Source organism: Amblyomma mixtum, chromosome 3 (genome assembly GCF_055824585.1).
Source record: "Amblyomma mixtum isolate Tamu chromosome 3, ASM5582458v1, whole genome shotgun sequence".
Classification (NCBI taxonomy): Eukaryota; Metazoa; Arthropoda; class Arachnida; order Ixodida; family Ixodidae; genus Amblyomma; species Amblyomma mixtum.
The window spans coordinates 196,083,583-196,104,310 of record NC_143014.1 but is presented as its reverse complement, the minus strand read 5'-3'; the positions used below and the strand labels follow the sequence as shown (position 1 = coordinate 196,104,310).

The 20,728-nt window shown below is 47.7% G+C and overlaps 1 protein-coding gene across 4 annotated transcripts in view; it reads right to left on the bottom strand.

Annotated features, from left to right (window-relative positions):
• Positions 1-20,728, bottom strand: part of Dora (zinc finger SWIM domain-containing dorado) — an 83,106-nt gene that overhangs the window by 11,581 nt on the left and 50,797 nt on the right. For all 4 annotated transcript variants that reach the window (XM_089582392.1, XM_089582395.1, XM_089582394.1 and 1 more), the window contains exons 18-24: positions 19,046-19,452; positions 16,048-16,172; positions 7,989-8,184; positions 6,411-6,868; positions 4,483-4,804; positions 2,796-3,324; positions 1,466-1,634 (exon numbers count right to left, since the gene is read on the bottom strand). In XM_089582392.1, the coding sequence (XP_089438518.1) occupies positions 1,466-1,634; positions 2,796-3,324; positions 4,483-4,804; positions 6,411-6,868; positions 7,989-8,184; positions 16,048-16,172; positions 19,046-19,452 (2,206 nt within the window). The remainder of the gene's footprint in view (positions 1-1,465; positions 1,635-2,795; positions 3,325-4,482; positions 4,805-6,410; positions 6,869-7,988; positions 8,185-16,047; positions 16,173-19,045; positions 19,453-20,728) is intronic.

Here is a 20,728-nt window from a genome sequence, read left to right as displayed (position 1 = left end):
GTTTGCGCCGGAGCACTGGTGGCGCAGGTGAGTGCTGTGGCAGCGAAAACCAGCTGTGGCATGGACTGGAGAGTGGACTCCGCCAGCCTCGCGCATTCCACTTTATTTATTTTTCATTGTTTTCCATCTATGTAAATATTCAGGGTGTTGTACTTGCTATCTGTCGACTTCTATCTATGAGGAGCAATGCTGGTCAGGGGCTCCTAGTTCAAATGGACCATCGCTGTGCCAGGGCCCAGGCGTCAGTTTGAATTAACCATAAGTTCAAATTAATCAAGTCCGAATTAACACAGTGGCTTGCACTGCTACAGGAGGCATTGCGGAAACCAACTGTACCTTAACTTAAATGACAATTTAATCTATTGTACACCAGCAACAGGATTAGGCTATTTATGATAGGAAGTGGATAGCTTCCAAGGCACCCTCTGCAGCGGATTTGATGCCAAGCAGGTTAGATGTATACTCCGCGACTTTTTATGGCAGTGGGGCAGAAGCTACGGAGCCGGAACACGCCCAGTCTTCCTTCGCAAAGGAATATAGGCCCCGCTTGCAGTTACTAGTTTTCCCTTAATACATTGTATACTGTCAAATTCATTACTCAATCCATATTTCTAATGCAACTGCCAATGTTCAACACTGAAAGTCAAGAAGAAAAGTTTTTTTGATTACAAAAAAATTTGCTTCACATGTCCAGTTACAAGAAGGTTGAATAGCTGGCGCCAGCAGCTGCTCCATCAACCTTCTAAAGTTACTGTAGGGAGAGCAATGAGCCAGGCAGCCCGTCATGTGGGCAAACTATTTGGCGGAATGACAGTTATGAATGCTCCACCCCTGTAGCCTTCCTTTCACAGCCAAAATAAGCTGTCACCAAGCGTAGCAACGCTTTGCGAGCAGTGAGCTGCTAGCATGCCGGCGGGCAGCACGTCGCTGCACGAAGTGTGTGACTAGTGTGGGTGTAAAGCATTTTTGCTTCTGGGTTAGAAAGAAACTTACCTATTGTCATTTTCTTATATATCAAATTATTTCGCATTCCTTTTCAGTTCGATACATCTTGGTTCGACTGTATACACAGTTTGCTCATCTGGCCAATCCCATTTCCACTTGCAGAGACCCTTCCAATGCTAAAGCATTAAAAAATGTTTCACCACATAAAAGTGGAATGTGTAATTGGGGCTCCACTGTAGCTGGAAAAATTTTACGGCAAAATGCTGGTCCTATGTAAGGGCCACGCACTGTCAAACCACGAAAAAAAAAAGTCTGGCCTTTACATGAATACGTACCATAACCAAGTATGAGAAATGGAAAATTAAGTGAGTGAAGCAAAAATGGCAGCACAGAAGCATTTCTTCATATAGTACAAGTACTTAAGTTCTGATAGCAAGTATCTGCAGAAACAAGCATGCAACCAAATAACAGAACGAGTATTGCCTGCCATTGTACAACAGAGACCAAGAGAACAGCTTGCCTAGTTTCTTGGCCACTCCTAGAAGCCACTTGACGTCTTCTCCGTAAGGCGGGTTACGTGCATACTTGGCTTGAGGCCTGTCATCATGCACTCTGCGAGCCAGCGTCTCCATGGCGAGCAGTCCCACGCGATATGAGGACAGGAGGTAGTTTAGCTGAGTCTGATTCAGCTGGAAAAAATAGACAACACATTAAAAGGTTTTAAATGTTATGAAAATTCATACCCTATGCCTTCCTCACACAGCTCGGTCCAACACTGCTGCTGCAGACAATGCAGTTGTGGAATTTAGCCACTCTGCATTTGACAAATGTATTAAGTAAATTCACAGCACTGTGCCAAGCTAAAAACATTAGCAATTGTCTTGTTAACCTCAAGCATCACAAATGCGAATGAATCTATGGCAGCAAAAAGATTGGCTGGCACATGTACACGTTAGTAGTTTGAAATTGTACCACCAAAACCTAAATAGAGAGCAGGGACTCACCCACCAAAAAACTAAAGTACAGTTGTCATTTCACACAAAACATAATGGTAAAGTACTCCTGAAGCCCTAATAACACATATTCTGAAATAAATTTTCTTAATATGCCTACATAAGCTGAGCATGTCCAGCAAGGGCTCCAATTATAAACTTTAATTCACGCACATCCACTGACTGTTAAAAACAATACAAAAGCTGCAGAGTGCAACGATCAGAACAGTAATTTTAGCTCACAACTCAACACCTTCCTGCATTCCGAGAAAGACAGGCACCTGATTCAGAACTGTTTTTTGTAACAGTAGTTTTTTAAATGCCCTGACAAAATAACCATCTTTATAGGCCCTAGCAATAGTTTTTGATGTCAGATATAACACACCATAAAAGTTTCTCCCTTTAAGAATTTATACCTCTATGTACAATCATAATGGACACCACTATATTATGCTGCAGCTCAATGACTGGGGGAAAAAGGTTTGGCTTAATGGGGGTTGACGTCCCAAAGTGACTCAGGCTATGACGGACGCTGTAGTGGAGGGCTCCGGATAATTTTGGCCTGGAGTTCTTTAACATGCACTGAAATCGAACAGTACCCGGGCCTCCAGCATTTCGCCTACCGAAATGCGATCGCCACGGCCGGGATCGGACCAGAGTCTTTCGAGCACCAGCCACCGTGGCAGTGGAAGCAGAAAACTGATCCCTGCAGTTCCCTGAAGTTGGTTGCAAAATAATACCCAATCAAACACTGTTTAGTTGATTGCAAGCCAAAGACCTGATAGTAAGCCTGAACTAGAGGCAGAGTGCCTCAGGGAAACCTTGGGATTCAGACCAGTCTGCCAAAGAAGGCCTCACCTGGTGTGTTTGTCCAACTTGAGCAGCTGCCGGTGGTGGTGGGGGTGCAGGAGGTGGAGGGGCCATGGGCAGCACTGCCCGTGCCATTGGCGTCACGTGCACGCCAATCATCTGATGGGTGTAGGCAGGGGGTGGGGCCTGGGGAGGTGCACCATGCCGGCTGGCAGCCGCGTAAAACTGGGCATGGCTGGGAAGCGGAGGGTAGTGGTAGGTGGGTGGCCCCTGGAGGTAGGCGGGGTGCTGAGTCACCAGCAAGTGTGAGTGGTGGAAGGTGGGCAGGCCACTAAGGTAGGGGTAGTGTGGTGTCCGGTATGGCAGCGTGTACTGCAATGGCGGGACCATGGGTAGCTGAGGTGCTGGGGTGGTGCCCAGTCCTTCCATGACAAACGGTGCTGCCACGTCAGGCAGCCCGTTCCCTTCCAAAGACTGTGCTGCCAAGTTGGGGGGAGAGCTTCCACGAGGTGCTGCTTCCCCTCCAGAGGCAGGAGCATCTCCTGAACCTTGAGTGGTTTCTTCATACAGCTCAAACCTGGATGCAGACATGTAAGGACAGCTGTAGAATAAAGCAGTTCTTATATTTCCATATTATGAAGAAAAAAAAAAGTCAAATGTGAATGGAAGCGCAAGCCGGTAGTATTAATGTAACATTTTTTTTTGCAATTATGGTGAAGTAACCATGCTTAAAGGAACAGAACACTAAATTTTAAGGACTATTTTTTTTTTTTTTTCCGGAATGAAAAGCTTGCTGTCTAAGGTGCTGGATTCCGCAACAGTTTGTTGGAAACACTGTAGGAAATTTTTACCAAGAATTTTCCAATCAGTGCATGCATCCGTTTTTATGTATCCCGATTATGGAAACCATGACCAACGAGCTCGATGATGATTGCACTTCAGCAAAAGTGCTGTACCAAAAACTAATATAAATCTCACCCGCCACCAGACAGTAAGGTATCTTTAGAGCACTGTCTGGTGGCGGAAAACAGCCCAGAAGTGATCTTCAAAAATGTTTTTGTGACATGAGGTAAAAAAAAATTGGCTGAAAGCTTTGTGAAAGCGAGCTTCCTAAATCAGTGTTTTACACCTGACTGGCCTGCTCTCAAAGAGCATAAGCATGACAATGGTTTCATGAATTTTCATGTGGTTTGTTGCATTTTGTTCGCTGATTAAATTCTTTATAGAGACGCTTTTTTCTGAATTACTTCATTTTTTTCACTCCATCACTAATTTGACATGATAATAATGAGTACATTATGGAAATGTAGATATAACATTCTGCGTAAAAAAGACAAAAAAAAAACTGCGACTAAAGATACTTGCGAGAATTTCACTGCACCAAATATTGCCTTGGGTTAAACTTAACAGTGGCTGCAGGCTCCTAACATGTTTTTGTTGCCACGTCAGGCTTTCCAAAAGGGATAAAAGAGCGGGCAGTCACCAAATGCATCAGAGCCAGAGAACCTACGTGTGAGCTGTGTCAGCTCTTCAGTCAGCTACCAACACTGCTGACGCTCAGAGTGGCGGTGCCGCCACAACTGGAACAGCGGTCCTTCCATCAACTACCTACACTCCCTTGAGTGCTCTCAAGATCTTTGGGACAATTAGTGACCGGGAAAATGGAACCAAGAAATGCTACTGCTCAAGCACTTGCACTAAAGGCTAGGGAAAACAAAGCCGATGATAAACGCACCATCTGCGAGCCACGTCGAATAGAACCTCGGGGTAAACGCCGCCTCCCTTGGCAGCTGACTCCACTGCCAAGCATGCACGCTCAAGCACAGCAGGTGACTGTTCCTTGCACTGGAGTAGGGCTCGCTGTATCTCGTTAGGGTTGAGAGCATGTGCGTGTGGTAGGCAGGACAGAGCCAGCTGGGCAGCTGCCCGCACCATGGCAGGATCCCGGCCTCGGGACGCTTTGTCAGCCAGGGATGCCACTTCTGGAGGAGTCAGGTGGCCTTCCCAGGTGTCCATTAGAAACATTAATGCACTGCTGCCAATCTCCATGGCTTGCCCTGGAACATGAAGCAATTACGTTCAGTATTTTATGCTGCCAACACTAATATAGTACACTTTCGTTAAGAGAAATTCTTGGACAAGACAATGTCAGAACATTTGGTTGGTTTCCCAGAGACTCAATATATATATATATATATATATATATATAAACTCCCCTTAAGATGAACTGTTCAACGTGTCTGTCAGTTAAAGGGACCAACAACTGAATTTTAAGGACTCACTTTTGTTCAGTGTAATGGAGAACTGATGTGTTTAAAGGGGTCGTGAAATGTTTTCTGAAAATTCTGAACGACGCGTGTATTTGCAATTCTGACCCTTCATTCTATAGTATACCTTGGTTCGTTTCATCATCTGGGTTGATTTAACAGCGAAAAAAACTAAATTTTGGTTTCCCAGCCCGAGTCCCCCTCAACTCACAGCAAACATCATCTTAAGCAGCCAATCAAAGGCTTCTGTCGTCAACACAACATGGCGGCTTAGCGAGGCCTGTTGAGCCATAGTTGACCGAGGTCACAGCACCATACATCAAAATGACATCACGCCTCAAAATGACATCACGCCAGGTAATTGAAAAATGACCGATCTTCGCGAGCTGCACTGTCGCCCGCTCAGAACAGTCTGCTAGCTGTTAAGCTGACACATGTGCGAAAACTTGGCCGGCGTGCTGCACCAGGCGCCACTTGTGAACTGCCGCCTACTGCGAGCTGGGACACACGCAGCAACAAGCAACTTTGCGCCGCTAGACTTAAGCCTGGCCCACAGCCGGTGTAACACTTTGCCATCACACACCAGCGCTTGCGTGCAGCTTGGCTAGTGAAGTTCGCACCAGAAAAGACAAAATAGCGATGTTATAAGAAAGACTGTCTGTTGTACTCGAGCGGCGACGAAGCATGCCTGCCCATGTAGCGCGCTTTCGGCAACGGCGCTGGACGCGGGCATGCCGGGCGACGAACTGCACTGCTCTCTGGCTGCCCTGGTCGTCGTTAGGCCTGTTTCGCATCGAAGCCACGGTGGACAGCGCTTCGGAAGTAGCCTGGGTTATAATAAAATGCCTACTCTTGGCATCGCTTTACTGTCAACAGCATCGTCTCAAAGCAAAAAAATGTAGTCATTTTTGCGATGGGCTCGGTAGCGGAGCTAGCGGACGTTAGGCACGTGAGCCGGACCGCAACGGCCGGGCAGCGGCAATTGTGGCAAGAAATTTGCTCGTATTAGAGTTGCTCCTTCTACCAGCAACTCGGCATTGTTCAACGATACTCAGAAATGATCTATTTTCCACACTTCTTACTCCCAGAGTTTATTATTTACGTGAAGGACAATCTTTAGCTCATTTTTATGATGCCAGCTGACGAGATCCAGGCTGGTCGGCCGGCCTGCAGGCTTGATGCATTTCATATTCCCACCAGAAAAAAAAACAGCCATGCTATCAGAAAGGCTGCCAGCTATAGTCGAGCAATGACAGCATGCCGAGGCCAGGTAATGAGTAACCTACCCTCTAGTTGGCTGCTCGTAAAGACTAGTCAGGATCTTTATTAAATTTTGCCCAATGGCCCTACCCATCAAGCTACCAACTCCAGCATGACAAAAGAGAAATGAACTCGCCTGTGATCCAAGAGACATGCGAAGAGTAGGTGCGAGACAACCAGTTTGGGGAGACTGCATTGTGCAAGCCCAAGGCATAGAGGCCAATCTGAAAGGCGCACATATGCAGTGCTCGATGGGGGCCCCTGTGGTTCTGGCTGGCCGAGGGCTGGGTGAACAAAACCGCCGTGCTCGAGTTGCCACCGGCCTTGGTCAGCACAGTCTTGGCTAGCTCAAACATGAAGTGGGCCGAGGCCTCGCTCGGCTGGTTGGGCAGGCTCGGGCAGGCTCCTCGCTTGCCCTTCAGGCGGCTTGGCGGTGGGGGCTTTTGCGGGGCTGCAGCCACAGCAGCAGGAGCCCGAGCCCCAGTGCCAGCCCCAGGTAGGGCCCCACCACCACTTGCCAGGAAACGCGACGGCGCTCCCCCAACAGATGCAGGCAGGCTTGGTGGCGGGCTGTCCGCTGGCAGCACGCACAGGCTGCACACACATGCAATATTCCTATGAAAGAGTATCAGTGGGAATTTTGCTGAAATTTAAACAAGGCTCATCTCCACCTTCCTCTAACTTCCTTTATCACCATAATTTAGCCAGATGCTAAGCAGAAGACAAAAATGTGAGCAGCCTAGACTGTAGGCCCTCCACAGTTCAACACGAAACCCTAAGCTAGGAAAGATAAGTCATTTTGCAAAACAAAAGCACTATTGAAGAAGTAAGATAGATGACGGAAGAGAAAAAAGCTTTAGCAACCAACCAAATAATGCAATTCCTTATTAACTTGACTCTCATATCTCAAGTCTGATGTTTTTCATGTTGAACACTAAGCTCCCAATAAATGTCATGGATCTGTTTGTTACTGCTTATCTCAAAAAGCATTTGAGATGAAATTTGGATAGCTTAAAACCCCTGAAAGCTTGAAAATGTGCTACTATCCAGTGGTTTTTCAGCCCACGGGGTATGTCGTGAAGCAACTATCAAGTCTGCACGAACATGCTGCAATGTGTGTCCATTGCCACCCCTCCACACTCGTCTCTAATTCACATTTCTGGTGCTGTGCAAACAACTTATAAGTGAACCTCCACTCCTAGCTATGCAGCTTGTGGAATTCATGGTGAAGATGTGATGCGAGGATCATTCCCAAGGCGACTACTGGGTAGGCCGTGAGGGAGGGAGGGAGGGGGGGCAAACACGAGGAGATGGGACCCTCTGACTTTGAGATATGGGATTCTTGAAATTTATGGCTTCTGCGATCCCTACCTGTATCCCCTCCCATAAACACATGAAGAAAAAGTACAGCACCAGCCCTTTCCAGATTCAGTAAACCTCCTCTTAGTCCTTTTATACATGAAGTCAACCAAATGGGTAGACAAGGCTGATTATACAGAAACTAGACGACAATGACACACACTAGTGCAAAAAGCATACTTGCATGTCTTAACAGGGTTGAAGCATGGTGTACTGATATGGAAAAGGTGAACATGTGCATCAGTCTAGGGGATTATGGAACCCTTTCTAAATGGCTGTATGAAGAGCTGAGTTAAGGAGGGTAGTGGTTAAAGATGCTTGTGCACTTTGCTCCACATGTGATCAGCACACTGACCTGTCTGTGTGGCGAGGCTTGGCCCCTGTGGCCCGGTCCCCAGAAGAGCTGGACACCACTGAGTCGCTACTCTCACCACTACTGCCACTGTCACTGCCAGGTCCGCACGGGCGACCCCAGCCACCACGCCGCACCACCGTGGGTGAGTTGTCGCTCGATGTCGTCTCGGGTGCGCTGCTATCTATACTGGCCATGCCTACGATGGGCATTGAAAAGGTATGTGCAAAATACGATCACCATGGGCCCCTCCCTAAGCCAGGCTTAAAAGAATATCAATTACATGAGCATACCTCTGGTCACATACTTCCCACAATCAGATAGCACTGAAAACTGAACATTTCAGTAGCAAAGTGATGGGTGGTCTGCAATATGTACAGTAAAACCTTGTTGATGCGTTTTTTAAAATGTGCGAAAAAAAGTACTATCCGGGAAAATGAATGATCGATTTGTTTTATTCAGTGAAATTATTTATTTCTTCGTACTTTACTCAACAGTTCCATTTCCAAAATTTAGGCGGTTTCAAAAAAAAAAAAAAAATTGTTCCCCAAAAACCAATCTTTCTGAAACCGCCTAAATTTCAGAAAGAGAACAGAAATGAATGATTTCACTTCATAAAAATGTCGATTGGCATTTCTGGCACAAGGTCTCAATTCGGTCCTGCATTTGCGCTGTCTTAAGCGCAGAATGAACTTCGCAACACACCCGATCCCTCAACTGTAATGGCAAAAGTTGCTGAAATCCTCATTCTTTTTCTTGGATGCTTCGCCTCCCTGCACCCAAGCAAACTGGGGAAGCCACCGCAGCAGCGGTCTGTCGCAGAGTTCTTGCTTTACAACCTGCATTCCCCATACCTCACACTCTCATATGTAAGCACGTAGCTGTAGTTGTTAAATGCTTCGCCCCCTAGTACTTAGGCTCAATGGAAAAGCTGGTATGTTTTTTCTCCTCATGTCGCATCCCTGCAGGAATGGCCCGCAAGTAAATAAGCGCATAAGTTTTTTTTTTTTTAATGGTACTTCGCTCCCTTGCACCAAAGCATTGAAGAGAAGCCATTACAGCAGGTGGCTGCAGCTACATTTCAGCTATGCCATGTGCCCCCATATTTGGCCCAATTATATGCCCAAGTGCAGTGGTAAGTCACTCAACATATCACACGACCAGAATTTGTGAAAATTTTACACAGTAGCTAGGAAACTGTGTTACCCAGTAACGTATTGACCAGGAGAAAAATAGTGTCCATGAAACATTTTCAACGCCAGTGATTTTGAGCAGTACGAACTGGAAACATATCAACGAGGTTTTACTGTACATGGTAATTATACCTGTTCATGTGCAGCAACAAATACATTTTCGCAGGTCATGGGTAAATACAGAAAATCGAATACACAAAGCGTTTTAAACGCAAAGCATTTATGCAACACCCCACGAATTTTTGACACTTGCTACAGTTCGGGCAGAATATATCCTGTATTGAATATGATGCCATGCAACTCCCTCATTAACTATTCTGAAATTAACCAACCAGGCTCCGCACCTCATGGCAGATGGAAGTCTCATCGAGAAACACTCATGAAAAGTGAAGTAGCACAGAGAGACAGTACATGAACCACCTGGGCGATCGTGAAGTTGCCGTACTTCATGCACGTGCTCATCAGTGTTCGTTCTGCAGCTTGGCACGTTCAAGGACACGACAAAGGCGAACTTGGCAAAACCCTAAGCACCCTATTGGAGAATCCACGATGTGTGTAAAACCGTTATTGAACAAACTAGATACAGTAAAGCCTCATCAAGGCATACCTCGCGGGACCACAGAAAAACTACATGTAAAGTGGTAGTATGCTCCAGCCTAAAGTAGCTTACAACCAGTTTCTTGAAAATGGGTCGATACACGCGATGTTCCGTGAAGGAAGGCACACGTGCAAGCTTTTACACAGGGCCACAGAAATCAGTTATTTTTGTCTGCTGCCGTGACAGCCTAACAGTTACTATGCAGTTTTGAAGGCAACTCTTTTCCTACCACACCCAATGAGCATCGCTATCCTGCTAACGATGGCTTCGTGCACCAATTTTGAAACATTCCGTGTTGCTTACAGGCACACTGTGTCAACTGGCTTGTAGCTGCATGAAACAAAACAAAAGTTTTGTTTTCGATGTATGCTGACCGATTTTTCGGACTTGGCTGGACCCGGAAAAGGTCCGAATAATCCATCAACCTGAAAAACCCGTGAACTTCCTGTGAATCTTCCAGTGAAAAACCAGCTTTAAAAATCGTGAACTTCACAGCTCCCCATGTTTCGCCTGCAAGCGACAATATTAAACTTTTTCTGAGCCACAGTCATGCTTTCCTCGTGTCTGCACTACCTCGTGTCAAGATACTAACTCTATGCCAAACAGTGTGACGTGGCCACAGATCATGCTGCAAATGAATGCAAGCGCCCCACAAAGCAAGAACAGCCTCTTCCCATGGGCAACGACTGGCTGAAAACAGTGTGGCAGAACCGACCAGGAGGCCTACTAGACCACAGTGCCCGTCTTGTAGTTGACAGCTTTAGAGGGCACCTAACAGACTGAGTGAAGACTCTGTCGTCAGACTGCCAAACGAACTTGGCCGTAATTCCTGGTAGACCCGTTGTTCGTGTTAACCGGCCATTCAAGACAAAATTTCGGCGGTGCTACACCGAGTGGATGGCCGCGGGCAACCAAGGAACAACTCCAACAGGGCAGCTGAAGCAAGCGTGCCTCCAGCAAGTGTGCGCTTGGATTCTGCACGCGTGGCTTTCGTGGTCAGCGGACGTCATCTCAAAGAGTTTTAGAGTCACGGGGCTGTCAAACGCCATGGATGCGCAAAGGACGACCAGCTTTGGGAGCACGCCTATGAGGCGAGCTCGTCCGACGGCGAGTAGCGCGAAAGTGGGGATGAATGGTGAAATAAAATGTTTGTATCTGTCGCCAGCTTTTTATTTATCTAACACAGTAGTCGCAGTGGCACCACAGTGTGTTAATGTGTAGCTACAGGCCTGATTTGTGTATAACCCGCACCTAAAAAAAATTTGATGAAAAAAAAAGTGTGGCTTATGCATGAGTATATACGGTAATGAATTACACTATTGCATCATGCCCTTAAAGGTAGACCCAGGCCTTTAAAAAAAGATTTTATTAACGAAGTCACAATTCTGAAATCTTCAGGAAACATACTTTTGCGGATTCCAAAACTACGCAATTTAATTTCATGTAAAACAACGCCTTGTGCACTTATGCAATATGTTATGTAATTTTTTGAAGAAAGCTTTTAAGAGAATTCACTGCAGGGAACTAGCTGCAATGTATGCCACTGGTATGTCTTGACATCAAGGAGTGCAATAAGGGTAAAATTGTCATCCTGCCCATTATAAAACTTCAGTTAGAGGGTTTTTTTTAAGTTTCCACTCCAGAAACAGGGATACCAACCTTTCGTCCCATTTCTGAAGCAGCGACTTCAACATCCCATAACTCAACTTCTATGACAGGCAGGATGATAATTTGGCAATTTCCTCACTGGCGTCCCAGAACCCTCCTCGCAGCGCCGCCTCTCCTCCTCCGCTCTTTTCTCCGTTCTCTTTTTTTCTTTCACGGCTGTTGCGCTCTTCGGTCTATTCCTCCGGCGAGTCTGCCTCCGCGCACCGCCGCCGCGAATCTGCGCGTCTTCTGGACCTGGTCAGCGCGCCTCTCAATGTGCTGACGCATGAACACGTAGGTGGTGGTGGAAACGTTTATTGCCAATGATGTAAATCGTAGGGGGCGCCTCGTTTGCCGCAAAAGTTTGCATGATTACGAGCATTAGTCTGGGTATCGGGCATGCAGCAGTATTGGGTATTGAGCAGTCCGGGTTTGTAGTTGTCGCCAATGTGCAGCCTTCGCTATGGTGAGGGACGGAGCGGGGGGTGCGTATTCCCTTCTTTTGTCTCGGTAATACGAGAGAATATCACGGAAGGAGACCAGGTAGTGCATTCCCTGCTCACGACAGTATGAGGCGTTAAAGGCTTTCGCCTTAATAAAGCGATTCTGCTCGTATTGTCTTTCACAGCTGTTCTGCTCCTGGCGAGCTTCTAGGGCGGCCGGCTCGCGATTTTCGCGTTGCCCTTCGAGCCATTTGTGTGGCCGCCGGGCACGTTCCTCGCGCAAAGAAGGCGACTGTGCACGTACTTAAAATGGCGTTAAAGGGCGATTCACACGACGGTCCGTTCGCCCGCGGCCCGCGCACTACCTGGTCTCCTTCCGTGATATTCTCTCGTATTACCGAGACAAAAGAAGGGAATACGCACCCCCCGCTCCGTCCCTCACCATAGCGCAGGCTGCACATTGGCGACAACTACAAACCCGGACTGCTCAATACCCAATACTGCTGCATGCCCGATACCCAGACCAATTCTCGTAATCATGCAAACTTTTGCGGCAAACCAGGCGCCCCCTACGATTTACATCATTGGCAATAAACGTTTCCACCACCACCTACGTGTTCATGCGTTAGCACATTGAGAGGCGCGCTGACCAGGCCGCGGTTCAGAAGACGCGCAGATTCGCGGCGGCGGTGCGCGGAGGCAGACTCGCCGGAGGAATAGACCGAAGAGCGCAACAGCCGTGAAAGAAAAAAAGAGGAGAAGGGAGAAAAGAGCGGAGGAGGAGAGGCGACGCTGCGAGGAGGGTTCTGGGACGCCAGTGATGAAATTGCCGATAATTTTACCCTTACTGCACTCCTAAATGTCAAGACAAACCAATGGCGTGCATTTCACCAAGTTCCCTGGAGGCAAATTTCTTAAATGCTCCCTCCAAAAGACTTGCATAACATATTGCATAAGTACCGTGCACATGAAATTAAATGACATATTTAGAATCAGCCCAAAAATACATACACCGACTGATTTTTCGGACTCCAAAAATTCGGACATGCTCGATTATTCAGACTGCTTCGTGGCACCGCCACTCTCCCCATAGACCGTAATGTATAACAACTGCCGAAAGTTCGGACATCTTGCAGCCTCTCGTTTGATTTTTCGGACACTCCTTGAGCCAACTCGACCGGCAGCACTTGCCGCACCGACGCTCAACGACGCGCGGTTCACTTCGCTCAACGCCATTTTTGTTTTGAACTGAGCCTCCTTGCTGCCCCGCGAGGTGGCGCTACTGCAAATTCCCGCTCATCATCATCGTTTCCGCGTAGTTCGGTAGCGCGCCGCATAGTGGCGCGCCACACCAGTTCCGGCCGCAGCTTAGTAAGCCATCTCAAGGCAATCCAGGAGCCGCTTTGTTTGTTTATCCGGCAGCAAGCCCGCGAGAGCGCCGTGGTAGCACGACGCAGCGCTGGAGATGCGATATTAGCCTAGGGCGGCTTACAGCCGGCGTTTTGTCATCGAAAGGGGTCTGTTGAACCCCGAGTAGCAGTATCAAGATGTTTCGTTGAAGCGCGCGTGAGCATTGACTTATGCAACACCAGGCCGGCGGCAGCAAGCCCGCGAGAGCGCCCTGGTAGCACGCAGCGGTGCAGATGCGATGAGGCCCGACGGCTCTCGAAACGATGTGGGGGAGGAGGCAAGTAGAGGAGGTGGTGAAAGAAGGAACGAAGAAGAGGAGGAGGAGGAGAGGCGGCGTTGGGCGAGGAGACATATGCAACGCCAGCCCGGGATCAGCCAGTGCATGTAAGCTCGTTAATTCGGAAAATGGATAATTCGACGCGCACGCGAGGTCCCTACAATTATACATAGGAGTCTGTGGGGCGAAACTCTTGTTAATTCGAACAAATTTTGCCGTGCGTCGGTTAATTCGACTTCACTCCGCAGCCCGCCAAGCCGGTTTGCCGAGAGCAAAAAGAAAAAAACACTGCCATGAGCGGCGCTACTGTACTGCTGATAGGCCATCCGTATGGTCATATTATCATCCATCCATCGGAGGAAGCGAGTTAGCCGCGGCCGAAGCGGCTGGAGTCTTTTTTTTTGTGCTTTGTTGTGTCGCAGCAGTCGCTACCATAGAGTTTCTTACTATTACCTAGAGGGAAAGCTGGCAGCCCGTCTATGGGAGTTTGCATGGCGACGCCTCGAGACCACTTCAGCCACCATGGGCGCTCAAAGCATCATGGGGCGGTGAGCTACTTGTTGCGGAACTGCAACTTTTGGCCAAAAAATAATAGAAAAATAAAGCTGTTTGATAACTACAAACGTCCTAACATTCAATATCTTGTCTAATGATTGCAACAAACGAGCAGAAAAGGATTTAAGTGCAAAGTTTCCCCAAGTTAAGAGACGACTCGCTCTCCTATTGGCCAAGTAAAGAACACTATAAAAACTAATATTGCGTAATTAACAGTAGCACTTTTAAAAGTAAATATGTTTTCAAAAAAAATGTTGTTGCTTAGATACTTTAAGAGGTTTTTTAATGGCATTTCGGAAGAGTAAAACCTTTTATTGGCGTCGTGTGTCGTCGCGTTTTCACTACTATGGCTTTTGCACACTGCGTTCGCGCGAAAGTCGTCTGCGCACACACGGACAGCGTTTTTGGAATGAAACATCTTAGTAATGACACTCCATGTTCCTGAAAAACTACAACTGTTCCGCAACAAGTAGCTCACCGCCCCATGATGCTTTGAGCGTCCATGGTGGCTGAAGTGCAGCGCCGCCAGCTTTCCCTCTAGGTAATAGTAAGAAACTCTATGGTCGCTACGATCGCGGTTATTTACGGCGCCTTTTTTGGTAAATGCGCGCTTTGTCAGCGTGTTTACTGCGCTGCTTGTTGTTGCTGTTTTGTTGCGACTGAGAGACGGGTGAAAGGAAATTGCAAGGGATTGCCTACTGGCTCAGCCCAGCCACCACCGCTGCCATGTGCAGATAGAGGAGAGTTAAAAGATCAGAGGAAAGATAAAGAGAAAAGATAAGACGCGCCTCCCAGCAACAACGCCGTCCCCGCGGCCGCTGGCTGAAAAAACAGATAAGCGGGGAGCCGCGCTCTCTTCACCTCCTCCCCGCGCTGCTTTCGGGTGGATAGCGCGCAGGGCCTTTGTGTCCTGTCAGCTGACCGAGGATGAAATAAAGTGACAGGCGCTGACAACGACGACGATTTACGATTGTGAGCAGTTGTCCCAAATGCCGAAGTGCACGGTGAAAGAAGCCGCAGAAGCCTTGCAGAAGCCTTGTCCGTGCGGGAGGACTTATGTGAACAAATCCCTGACGGCGCTGTGAACAAATCCCTGACGGCGCGTGTGCCGCGGAGCACCTGGCAGCTGTTAGAGCTATCGTAGTCGCTCAAATTCGCTCGAAAAAGCAGACGGTGATTACAGATTTCCTTGCCAAATAAAGGTATACGTCCTGTTGCGGCAAACATTGTTTTTTGTTGTTCATTCGATAATTCGACATTCGGATAATTCGACAATTTTTCGCGGTCCCGTCAGTGTCGAATTAACGAGTTTTTACTGTAAATAAACGATTTCTTTCTCTTTTTTTTCTGAATTTGTTTTTTCGGACACCTGTTTATTCGGACATTTCCGCGGTCCCCGTGAGGTCCGAATAAACAGTCGGTGACTGTATTCCCAGAAGATGGCATAACTGTAACTTCATTAAAAAATTTTTTTTCAAAGACAAGCGTCCCCCTTTATCGTGGAGCTTAAGTGTCTCACCCAATTTTTTTCAATTTGCCTCCCACTGCTGGTTCATTAACACCGGCGGCGTGTGTGCCAGTTCGACCAATCAAATATAGCAAGTTGCATGCCTCGTTTCCTGTGTCACGAAGCTCCCAGTGGCATCCATTCTAATGCTAAGGGATTCCTGTTAATGGCTGTTTGCTGCCTGCAGTGAAATGCAAGAAACAGAAATGACATGCAAGAAGTGCAAAGGAGGTCATAGTCTTGAGAAAGATGAAGGAAATAGAAAGTTACTTTTAAAGCAAGTCTTTAGGTCAGAACTTACACTTACAGCAACCATATCTGGCTTGGAAGTTCTTTGGCACAAGATGAAAAGATTAAACAGGCTTACTTTCTATTAAAAAAAGTGCTTCAGGGCCTTTCAAAATAAAAAAAAGACTTTCGAATGTTACTCACCTGCTGAGTGCTTCTTTGTCGTCCTGAAGTTTGTGCAACGAAATTTGGCTTCCCAAGCCTTGAAGTTCTCCTCCCAGCCAGGACTTGAAGCCCCTTCACTACGATCGCCACTGTCACCAGCACTTCTGTACACCATGCAGCGAAAAGCACACATTCACTGAATCTGCCAAAAGATTCCTCATGTAATAAATTTTACAGGCCCATAAGTATTGCGCAGAAAAGTATTATCACTAGGATTAAGAGCAGAAGTGCTTGTACTTGACACCAGCAGCTCATGTGTGACATAGAAGTGCATGTCTCATGGCAAGAAATACCGTATTTATCCACGTAATTTGCGCAGCCGTAATTTATCACCTAGATTTATGTATATATATATATAAAAAAAACCCTCTGCTCACATAGTTTGCGGTCCTTCCTGTGAAAGCACATCAGCACACACGTGGTTACGCGCAGGGCATGCTTCAGAAGATCGGCGCGGCCTGAATGCGGCTTTGAAAGGTGAGTGAATAGTGTTAAAAAATGTCTACCGTATTTACCCAATTCCAACGCGCACCTTTTTTCGGGGAAAATACGTCTCAAAATCGCATGCGCGTTGGATTCGAGTGCAAACCGAAACTGCCCCATAGCTGCCCATCGTCATCGCCATTATACGATGTGGGAGCTCATAACTGCTGGAAACATGGGAGCACGTTTGCTCGTCGTTTTCTGCGTCGCAGGAGCCGTTTTCAACCGGTGTGGCGCTTGTCATTGGTCGCGTGCTCAGCGACCACGGACCGCGTTCACGGCGACGGTATCCCGTGCACTGCCGCGGGCGGACGCCTCATCACTGCCGTTGCACGATCAAGATACGCGGATCGAAGAATATGTTGATGAAACAACGGTTGTCGGAAACGCGTCATTTCGGCGGTGAAGTTCCAAAAACGATGAGACTCCTTTCTTTTTTTGCGGCCGACTCTCTGACAGAGATTAATTACATCGTCCGCAGGCGGGGCACGCCGCGCCGCTGACGAGGTCGTGCATCATGCCGATCTCACAGATAACAGCGCTCCCGCGCCCGTTTTTACAGTCGAAGATCTTTATCTTTCGCTCAGACCCACTGACGACGTCATGGATGCTCCGCATCCGCAAGAAGCATCGCCGTTGCCGCAGTTACGCCTAGCAGCAGACGAACCTCCCGTAACCGGAGCTCTCCGCTTGCGCTTGGGGCGTCTTCCTTTATACTGATGCTTTGTCAGGAAATCGAGTGAGCCAAAATCTCGTTTCTCAGTCACATCCATAGCGGAGATAGGAGAAAAACCCGGGCAGAAGCGTTGGTTCACGTCTCGGTGGCGGCAGAACGAAGAAAGAGCGTCTGCGCCCGACCGTGCGGTGGAATGCTCGTAGCCAATGGAACGGCTCCGATCGTACCACGTGATTTGAAGGGCCAGTCGCGACGCTCGACTCGGGCGGGAAACGATCTTTTTTTTTTCGTATTTTTATCAAGAATGCGCCGCTGCCGAAGTGGCTTCTCGTAGACGATGGGTAGGCCTACTTCCCCGCGAATATTCAAGAGCGGGCGACGCCGTGGAGCGAAATGCCGCGTTCCCGAAATTCGGTCAAATTCGCACTTTCGCGAGCCACCGTGAGTGCTTTAATTGTATTTTTTACTAACTTCCCATTGATTATCGAAATACAAAATCCAATTCCAAAATACAAAATCGACTTTATCCAAAAAAAATCGCGGTTTTTTCACCCGCATCTCCCCTTAAAATATAAAAACGGTTGCAAATTATTTTCATTCGTGGAAGTCACATGCACGTTAGAAGCGGGGCTTGTAGTTTTTTTTTTTTTCATTACCAATATCGGGCGCGCGTTAGAATCGGAGCTTGAAATTTTTTTTTTTTTTTGGTGCCGTAAATTGGGTGCGCGTTGGAATCGGGGGCGCGTTGGAATTGGGTAAATACGGTAATTAGTTAGCAAATTAGTTCCGCTACAGAAAAGTCAATTGTGCGCAGTCTACCCAGCTCACTTGTGTGGGTGGTCGCTTTCCCATATGAGTGGCTGTGAGAGCAACCTTGCGGTAACCTCTGGAGCATGCTTTGCGTTAGAATCAGAAACTACCAAATTGTTGACTGTTTTGTTTCCCGCTACTAAGTCAGGCTGCATGTGAAGGCGCTGTTTTATCGACTTGTATCTCCATTTGCTTTTGACTTCTGGCTTTGTGACTATCATTCCGTGCTTATTACTTCAAGCTGCGCACGCGTTGTCAGGCCATCATGCGGAGAACTATGTAACGTAGGTCTGGGGCGAGTGTGGGGGAAGGGTATGCATCGTTTTATATTTGGAGTAAACTTTCATATGGCTACCGAGGGGCACGAGCTGTGCGGTCAACTTATTATATGCAGCAATATACTGTACACTCAGCGTTATGATCTTTGTAGTTTACGTGACCACGAGATCTCCACACAATTTGTGCACCCGTTTCTTGAAGCCTTAATTTTAGGGGGAAAAAAATAGTGCACAAATTACGAGAATAAATACGGTATGCACTGTCATGACACTGCTAATGTGAAATGGGTGCAAGACACACTACACCCAGAGTTAATTGTTGCCAGAGAGCGCTGAAAGCAATTGGGCCTTTGCAGTCTCCGTTTTGCAGTACTCCTAATTAACTTCTAATTGCACACAACGCTTAGTGGAGAGGCTATGCATAAAAAGCAGGAAATGCTTGGTTCATCGTGACAGCAGGACGGCATCACAAAAATTGCATGACACTTGTGGAACATCAAGCAGCAATTTGTGTGGCATGCAAAATTTCAGCCACATTACTTTGCAGAACGAGTGACAAAGTGCTAACAAGCAAGTAGGTCCAGACAGCGATTCTCAGCATCAGTTCTTGCAGGTGACAGCAATTAGGAAGAACACAAAACTGTAGTCAGACAAGGAGTTTAAACTGCTCCCATTTAGCCTGAACTCAAATCTAAAAGACTGGAGTAGAGTAGGTTCGAAATCTCCCCACCTGTTGTGTCGGTGCGACTTGACCCTTGCTCCCCCAGAGTGCTCCTGGCGTGTCCCCCCAGGTGCCACAGGTGGGGGGCTTCCCGGCTCAGCTACTGCTGCTGCCACGGCTGCTGTTGCCACTGCTGCAACTGAACTCCCATCTGCGATGCAGTCAGCAGCACCAGCACAGCTGGTGTTTTCGTTGCTGCCTTCTGCAGCACTACTCGTGGGGTGTGCTGCGGCAGATGCCCCGTCATCTGCCTTGGCCGGTGGCCCGCCAGAGGAGCCCCCTGAAGTGCCCTCAGATGCAGGGAAGGCTGCGTTCAGCGCAGTCACCACAGGGGGAGTAGAGGTGCTGTAGTACGAGCTCAGTGGTGGGCTCTTGTACATCTGGTGGACCTCCTTGTCCAGCAGGCGATCCATTATCTGGAAGATCGCGGACAAAAAAAAAAAAATTCACCCATCAAGAGGGAGAATGCTTCCACACCTTCCAGAACTACCAATGGTATGAGAAAAAAAAATTATCCACGCACATGTAAATGCATATGCACATCTACTGCACACTCCCCAAGCATTCCTGACAGTGGGAAGTTGTTTCTGCATTTTCTTCATTGAGAATCCCTTGGCACTCAAGCAAGGAAGCTGAGAATCTTGCAGCTGTCTGCCCTCGATGTGGCACACTGGCTGAACACACTTACTATGCACACAACAAAACCCCCCAAAATAACCCCAGTACAGCAACTGTTTATTAGTGTGAAAATAGTGGAAAATGCAACACCACAAGGAGACAGTTTGGTTTGCCTCGATCTTGAAAATGGCAATGACAGTACTTTGCTAAGCCTCGCGGGCTGGTTTTGCAAACCAGAGTACATCTCGCTACAGAAGCAGGTCCATTGCCTTGCTTTTTTCAGCATACAACTTATGAGAGAAAAAACTACAGCTCTTGCCTGCAGGAGCACTCGCATGCTGCTCGTGTCATTTCTTTTTTTTTTTGCTATGTCTATTATTTTTCGCAGCTTTTAAGGGGGGACACGGCTCTTTGCGGCCGAAAATTGGTCAAAAAATCGTATTTTCGACCTTTCCATTTTCGCGATCCTGACGTCATTGCGCAGCTATCCACGAATTTTCGTTGAAAAATACCGCCTAATTTACGCGTTATAGCATTCCAAAGACGTGAAACAGCGTGCGCGGCCCTTTAAATTGAGGTCTAATCGCACCAAACTTTGACTGCCTGCAGTTCGAGAAATACGCGCTCCGCCGGCGCCATTTTGGTTTCCTTTGAAAGGTCTCGATTCAGGCTATTCCCATATTCCGTTTGGCAACCATGAGCAAGCCGTAGAAGCAGTAAACAAACAAACAAACTTGGGCAAAGCGCGCTCTGCTATTGGTTCTCGAAATCACGTGACCAAAATGGCGACTTTTGGTTGGTTGACGGCGTCGACGGCTTGCAGCCCGGCGCCATTTTGAGTGGGTCGGGCAGTCCCACTGTCACGGCGATGTGAGGTTCGTCGGGCGCTAAGTGCGAAATATTTCAATTTACGCAAACCTTAGGCTAAAAATACTAAAAGGGAATGAAAGGTAGAGATCCGAAGCGCGCTGGGAACGCTGTATCGTTGCATCCTGGTGTCTGTCTACATTCAGCGACGACGCTCCGCGACGGCGCAACAACGCCGTAACCGGCCGTGCTTAGCGTGACAGCGAG